Source organism: Blennius ocellaris, assembly GCF_963422515.1.
Source record: "Blennius ocellaris genome assembly, chromosome: 16".
Classification (NCBI taxonomy): domain Eukaryota; kingdom Metazoa; phylum Chordata; class Actinopteri; order Blenniiformes; family Blenniidae; genus Blennius; species Blennius ocellaris.
The window spans coordinates 8,240,376-8,248,244 of record NC_137665.1 but is presented as its reverse complement, the minus strand read 5'-3'; the positions used below and the strand labels follow the sequence as shown (position 1 = coordinate 8,248,244).

Genomic DNA, 7,869 nt, shown 5'->3' with positions numbered 1-7,869 from the left:
CAAAAAATAGAACATGTAAAAAATAAAATAAAAATAAAAATAAAACAATCCAGTAAAAAAGAAAGAAATCCTCTAAAAATAGAGTAAATTGCCAGGATTGATATACACACAGTGTAGATAGGTAAAAGAGAAACGAACACCCTGAAGAGTTATACTTGGCGTATCCGGAACCTTTGGATGGGGAAGACTAAAGCAGGTGCACATCACTTCAACGATGGCGGACGTACCAGAAAACGCACCAGAACGTGAGTAAATAAACTCCCTTTTTCGAAATAAAGTCAACCTTGTGTAATGAACTCCATCCACATTTGCCTCTTTATCATATTGACATAGATTTTCAGATAGTTTAACACAAACTCTGGTGTTTGTTTCCGTCACTTTCTGAAGTTCTCGTGCAATACTTTTAGAGTTGTTGTCAACGAAGACATTACGTCGGATAACAATGTTATGTTATGTTAAGTCAGTAGTACAACTCGGTAATGATAATTAATGTCAACTCTTACTGATTTTAATACGTTTTAAGTGATCATTTTGGCTTCTGTTACTATCAGTGAATAATGACGCCACCTCAACAGCCTGAGAGAAATAAAATGCTCCAAGGTGCTCAAAGGTGCTTAAGTTATTATTGCTTAATAACGCGTGGCCACGCGTTATTAAGCAATAATATTTTTTTCGCCAATGTCATCAGAGGGGCTCCGTATTAAGTAATGTATCTGTGTGATCAAATTTATTGAGAATATTGCTGAGTCATGGTTACAGATCACAGAAACGGTGCCTTCAGTCAAACGAGTCGTACTGTCACCACATCCAGTCTTTCGAGATTCATGTCAACCTATGTCTATGACAAGTTTGTTATGCACTGTGTACACACACACACACACACACACACACACACACACACACACACACACACACACACACATCACATGGTTGTGATGTAATACCAACCTGTGGACACAGGACCTGAATAAATCAATGCATAAACCAGCTTGGCGGTCAAGCCGAGGGAAAGTGGTCCAACAAAGAAATGGAGCGAGACTGCAGAAACGGGCCATCAGCAGCCTGCTAGGCGCAAAAGATTTGAACCTTTCCAGTCATTGGAAACCATCAGTTCTGACAAGACAGGGTTCTCCAAGTCTGGTCCTGTCGAGTCCCTCAGCTGTATGTTTTTCTTGTTTCCCTGTTTCAACACACTTTGATCGAATGGCTATGTCATCGGCAAGTTTCTAGGAAGCCCCACTTTGCATTCATTGGTGTTGCACCAGGGTTGGACACCTCTACTGTAAGTTGTCCTTCAATCGTCCATCAAATGCAGCTACAGATGCACATGTAGCTGCATGTGTTAGAACCCCTTCACCTCCAACACACCCCAGCCAAGCCCATGCTGGTAAGAGCAAGGAAAAGGGCCAAAGCATACTGTGAGAGAATTCAGTTTTATTGTCAGTCGACATTGTGGTCTCTTGAGGATTCCTGGTGACTGTACCTTTTCTCAGATATGTATTTATCTTTGGAAAAAGAGATTAGCATAATAGGCAAATTAATCTGTTGTAAAATGCATTGTTTCAGAATACTACCTGGATACTTTTAGGATCTGCACATCATCTTTATATCTAAACTTGGTTTTATACTTTTAGACTGTCCAGGTACACAGAGTGAGCAAGCAGGAAAATCTTCATCATGTCAGGGCTGTCCCAACCAGAAACTGTGTGCCTCTGGAGCTGCAAGTGCCCCCGACCCAGGTAAGGTCACTTCTACTTTTCACATACAGCACATGTGTTTGGACATTATGGACTTGCATGTGTAATATTCACTTCTTATATTACAAATATTACAGTGAAGGTTTGTGTTGTGTTATTTGGTTTGGAGCTTCACAGCATTTGATTTTTTCGTATCCTCCTCCATCTCATCACAGCAATTGCCGAAATCGGAGCAAAGCTTTCAACAGTCCGACACAAGGTCCTTGTGCTGTCAGGGAAAGGAGGGGTGGGGAAAAGTACCTTTAGTGCTCACCTGGCCCACGCCCTGGCAAGTGACAGCACCAAGGAGGTAATCGCCCTGCTTTCATTTGAATGTCCATGCTAATTAACAGCCTCCCACTTGAAAATTCAGCTAAAAAGGTCTAATCCACAGTACATGTTCACAATGTAAAACCCTACTGCTTTGTTGTGTGAGGCTGTTGTTCACCACTAGAGGTCAGTGCAGACGCCATCTAACAGAGCTGAAGTTCATGTAATTATTAGTACATGTTATAATAATATGAAGGCGAACACAATTTGGTTCATGTGTAGATAATCAGTTTGATTTACCAGTGCTCCATTGAGCAAAGAAAGAAATTGGTCTTGAACAATGTACAGGTTAGTTTACAGTTAGATACATCTTATTCACTACAAGTCACCATAAATTAGAATTTGAAGTGTTTTTCTTTTGTTTGTTTGTTTTGGTTTCTTTTTTTTTGTTTTGTTTTTTTAATTGGGCACCTTTTTTTCATCTTGGTTTATTTTATTCACACCAAATCAGACATTTGTGAACACAATCTTAATTTGCTAACTCGAATTCCACTTTTAACGGCGAAATATGATTCGGTAATTGCTTCACTGATTGCTTGAATTCTTTATCTTTTTTTTTCTACTTCTAGGTCGCCCTGCTGGATGTAGACATCTGTGGTCCATCAATTCCCAGAATGATGGGCTTAGAAGGAGAGCAGGTAGTCTTAATTGTTGAAATACAACGCATCATGCTTTCACATTTGAAAATCAAGAGCTACGTCAACGTGTCGCATTTAAAGTTTGCTGTTTAACACCTATTGTGCAGAAGACTTCTGCCTTTTCACCACATGCAATACACACAATCCAACTACTGTACTGTGCCACAGTTTTAGGCTGGTGTCATAGACTGCTACTTATCCATCATGTAAAACCATTTTTTCTTTCTTACTTTTAAATCACTTTGCAATTTGCATGAAGGGATAACACTACCCCAAAGCTTTTGTACCTAACAGTATATTCAACTTTCGCATGCATCATGTTAAGTTTATATCCTTTTTTCCCCCGTATTCAGGTTCACCAAAGTGGCTCAGGTTGGTCGCCAGTGGTGAGTCAATCGCAAAAGTGCCCAAATCAATGATGATTGGATTTTACCAAACGGTATTAATTCATAGTTCAACATTTGTATTTGTTTGCATTTCAGTATGTTGATGACAACCTGGCAGTCATGTCTATTGGCTTTCTGCTCAGCAGCCCTGACGACGCGGTGATCTGGAGAGGACCAAAGAAAAATGGTGTGTTGCATGTATGAGAGCAAGACTATATTCGTGTTTGTTTCCTTAAAACTTTTTTCAAATCTCAGACTGCCACAACAACCTGCGTGCCATTTGTGTCAAATCAGGAATGATCAAGCAGTTTCTGAGGGACGTTGACTGGGGGGAGCTGGATTTCCTGATCGTGGACACTCCACCGGGCACCTCTGATGAACATCTGTCAATCGTCCAGTACTTAAGCTCCACCCATGTTGATGGAGCCGTCATTATCACCACACCACAGGTACACAGATGCACTCAAACACATACAGTGTGTGATGTCATTAAGCCTCGGCTTTAATGTGAACAGGCGTACAACATTTATATCAGAGATGATGTATTTTGGGCTTTTATTTTCCTTTTTTTCCCCCTTACTTTCCCATCTTGGGTGTTTTTGAAGCAGACTAGGATTTGCATTATGTGACAAAGTGGTTGTTAAGTTGTTGTCTTTTTTCCTTGAATATTCTCGTCGAATATTTATCTCTCATCCAGTACCGTCAAGAGATCATACTTCCCCAACTACACCTAAATCATCTGTGAGCATGTTTTACATGTATGGTTTAAGTTCTGAGTGCGTCCAGTTTTTACTTTCGCTGCTGGAGCTGGATGCATCAATAAAGAGAAGTGTGTTTTATTGCACAAACTGATTATATGTTAGGGCAACCAACAGAGGATGCTATTTCATCATAATCAATTAGAAAGCAACACTATCCATAAAATACAGGATAAAATATCTTTCTCACATATGGTCAAAATAGAAAAACACAAATAGACAATTAATAGCAGTGCCAGCTTTTAGAATATGTTCTTAGTTTAACAGTGACAATAATAATGGAATGCAGACAAAGTACTCCCCCCCCCCCCCCCCCCCCAGGACTGAGATTCCCCACTGCTGTATAATATTTTCGATTTTTAAAAATGTATATTTATCTTTTTATTTGAATCAATATATGTCTACGCATAATCTCATTTGTCCAGGTATTCGGCTTCTCAAAACAAATTCAATCAGATCAGCTCAGGCCATATTTCAACTATAGAGATCTTTAGTCTAAAAAGAACTGTCAACAGGAAAAGTGCTATAAATCTGAGTAGATAAAAAGTCTTGTTCTGTTGGCAGCAAATGTAGAATATTCTTGTTTGTGTGTTTGTTTGCTACTAAATTTAAAGCTACTTTAAGTTGTTGATCTCTGGCCTGAACAAAGAGTGTTAGTCTACAGAGTGAAAAACAACTGAGCTGATTCCTGAAATAGTCTTGTGAGGTTAGATACTCGACAGAATCGCTTCCTCATTATAATTTTTTTCAGCTCTCACTTAAACAGACGAGCCGCAGGCCGGGCTGGAATTACCCAAACTTACAGGGTTTGATAATAAGATCGACTTCAAAAGGAGATGTGCCTTCCAGAGAAATGTTTCAATATATTTGCAAATGGCAGTGGCTCAGATTGTCGTTATGAACTACGTATCTCTTAGGAGGCGACAGTGAAATCATTGAAGAGGACCCAGTTTCATGCTCTGCCAAGTGCTACGCTCTGACTCCCGCCTTTCTCTTTCTGTTTGCCTTTGTTTGTGTGTTGCTCTTTAGGAGGTGTCGTTGCAAGATGTGCGGAAGGAGATCAGGTTTTGTCAGAAGGTGAAGCTGCCGATAATAGGAGTGGTGGAGAACATGAGCGGATTTGTCTGCCCCAAATGCAAGGTGACTGACAGACGGGACACGCGCAATGAAAACAAATGAATCAGCTTGAAAACAGTCTCACCACACAGACCAATCACTGTGCTGTGATTAGGGCTCATTCCCAACGTTCACACAAATTGGAAGCAACTCGCTTCTCAGGAAAGCTTTTAGTCACAACAATATAGGAAAGTATACGTGCACTCGGTAGAGTGCATACCTTCGCCCTGGCGCCCGCTATTGGCCAGCCACCAAACAAACACACATACATACACACATACGTGCATACAAACCAATAAATACACACGGACAAAAACATAACGCTCCAATGTTCGTTGGCAAAGATAACAAAAAAGGGAGGCAGGTTCTACTAGTAAAACTATGGAACAAGTCGGTTCTTTACCAACTTCTTTCACTTATTTAGGTACAGTATTTAGATCTTTTACCTGAATAGTAAACACTTGCTCTTTTGCTCTTCACTACATGATTAGGCAGATTATATTAACCTATTGTGTATCTAACTCGATGTTTTCTTGCCCTTTAACTTATAGAATACCTCGCAGATCTTCCCTCCCACCAGCGGGGGCGCTGAGCAGATGTGTGCAGATCTAAATCTACCTCTTTTAGGAAAGGTACCCCTCGATCCCAGGATAGCGCGGAGCTGCGATGAGGGCAAGTCTTTCCTCGTTGAAGTACCCGACTCTCCTGCTGCTCAAGCCTACCAGAGAATAGTGCAAAGTAAGTTTGCTTAGAGGAAGATAAGTTATCGACGACCTTGGGATTAGAAGACAACTTGCTATATTAACGGACCCAAACAGATGTATCGCACATTGTTAACGTCCATCCGCGTCAGATCCTCTACCAGTTTTTGATGAATAGACAATTTAGTTCATGGCATAATTCCCAATTAAATGTAGTGAAACAAGAAGTGGAAGCTTCACAAACAGGAAGCAGTCAGCTTAAGAGGAAGAGGAGAAAATGCAACACAATTTAAAAGCTGTATTTGGGAGCTTGTAATCATATCAGAAAGTAATAAGTCCTCTCTCCTCTCTCCTCTTTCCTCTCTCCTCACTCAGGTATCCGGGACTTCTGTTCAAACAGTGTGACGGAGGAGCGAAGCGCCACCTTGAGCCAATAAAATGCTTTCATCCACATGAGACCAGCACACTGAAGCACATCATATAAAACTACTATAAGACGCACACATAGGAAACTACTACAAGAATTGGATCCTTGAGTCTCATCAAATTGAGCACTTGGATGCATTTTTGGGGAAAAAAAAGATGAAATAATGAAAATATAACTCACCATATATGCTAAAGATTTTATTCACGAACATATTTAGACACTCATGGGGCATTTACAAAAGACAAGTGGCGGAGTTATTATAACCAAAGTGTGTCCATGATATTAATTCCAAGGTGTGGCTCGTTTGTAAAGTTGTAGTGAGGAAAATGAAGCTTTGAATACCTGTAGGATAAACAAAAGTTTGCCAAGTTACAGGGACAATAGTTCTGGAATCCACCCATTGCGCCACTGGATTTGTTATCAGTGAAAAATAAACAAAGTTACAGAACAAGATGAGACATGTTGGTTTGTCAGTTTGATGGTGGGAACTTGTTTAGGATCAAATGACTCAGTTAGGAAATCACCTGAAATTAAGAGTTGATTTTCACACTATTGAAGTGTTCAGTTGTTTAAGCTGTTGTCATAAAGATTTCACTTTCTAATTTCATTGAATCTTGAGCCCCTGGTTTTGTTTAATCTATTTATAGGTCTGAATTATCTTCACAAGTTTCACATTCACATAGTTTTCTATGTTTTTGGTAATTATACTATAAATGTCAGTGTAAATGCTATGAATTTCTATGAAAACTTGTTTTGTTTAATGTTATAAAAGTGATCAAATGAATAAATGTCCATATCAATAAGTGGGTGCATTATTCTTTTCCCCCCCAATATTTATCTAATTCACATATCTCTTCATTTCTGTCTGTGCAGTTCTTTTTTCCTTCCTCAAGATGATGTAAATATTTTTTCTTGACAATTGTTCACGATTGTGTTTAACATGTTTTAATGATATGGATATATTCCACTGTTGTGTGGAGTGGAGTTTTCCCTGATGTACAATGTCTCATGATGAGTGTAGTTTTCATTCATACCTCGAAATCTTGACAAGCCCCCTAAGAGGGAGGTTCAGAGTTTAGGAACTGCTGCCCTTGCAAATTGGTCTTAAACTGTTACACAGCATGTTGCTATATTTTATACCTCATTGAACATTTTTGGGGGTTTTTGCTTTGGACTCATACCGGTTGGATGATTGGGCCTATGGAGAGCAGCCACAGTACCAAACACTCCATTTTTTGCCAGTTTGTGTACTTGCCAGTTTGTAAATTGCTTTTTGAAATCACTCTAACTCCTTCAGTGTGGTGGTATTAAACAATTCTTGAGGGAAGGGTTCAAGATCATTTGGCTGTGAAGAGTGGTTTATTGTTTTTGTCAAAACAACTCCACACCTGGCTCCACTGACTGGACTTGCTGTCTCCAGACATTCCAATGACCTTTTGATGCAATTTCAGCCAAAAGATATGATCAAGAAATTTTAATTATCACCCTTTTGGTCCATTTTAGTATAGATAGTGACAGTTCAATTGAGACAGCTTTATTTATCCCACAAAGGGGCAATTCTTTTCTAGCTTGATAGTGTACATTCATGCATAGAGTCAGTCAAAACATAAATAAATCTGTCAAAGAAACAAGCATGGCAAAAAAGGACACTAAGATGCCCACGTATACAAGTCAGAGCAAAATAAAACCAGATAATATAAACGATAAAGTGTGTTGGGTAAAAAAAAAAGAAATGAAAGTAGACATAAGTAGTGTATCCTCGATAAGATTATTCAAA

General features: G+C 39.3%; 1 protein-coding gene across 1 annotated transcript; it reads left to right on the top strand.

Annotated features, from left to right (window-relative positions):
* Positions 1 to 214: 214 nt before the first annotated feature.
* On the top strand, positions 215 to 6,889 carry nubp1 (nucleotide binding protein 1 (MinD homolog, E. coli); the record flags this gene model as incomplete). The annotated part of the gene is made up of 10 exons (XM_080510977.1): positions 215 to 245; positions 1,635 to 1,739; positions 1,913 to 2,046; positions 2,636 to 2,704; positions 3,058 to 3,090; positions 3,187 to 3,277; positions 3,385 to 3,539; positions 4,878 to 4,988; positions 5,516 to 5,702; positions 6,041 to 6,889. The coding sequence occupies 10 exons, from the start codon at positions 215 to 217 to the stop codon at positions 6,100 to 6,102; spliced, it is 978 nt and encodes a 325-aa protein (XP_080367103.1). The 3' UTR covers positions 6,103 to 6,889.
* Positions 6,890 to 7,869: the final 980 nt, after the last annotated feature.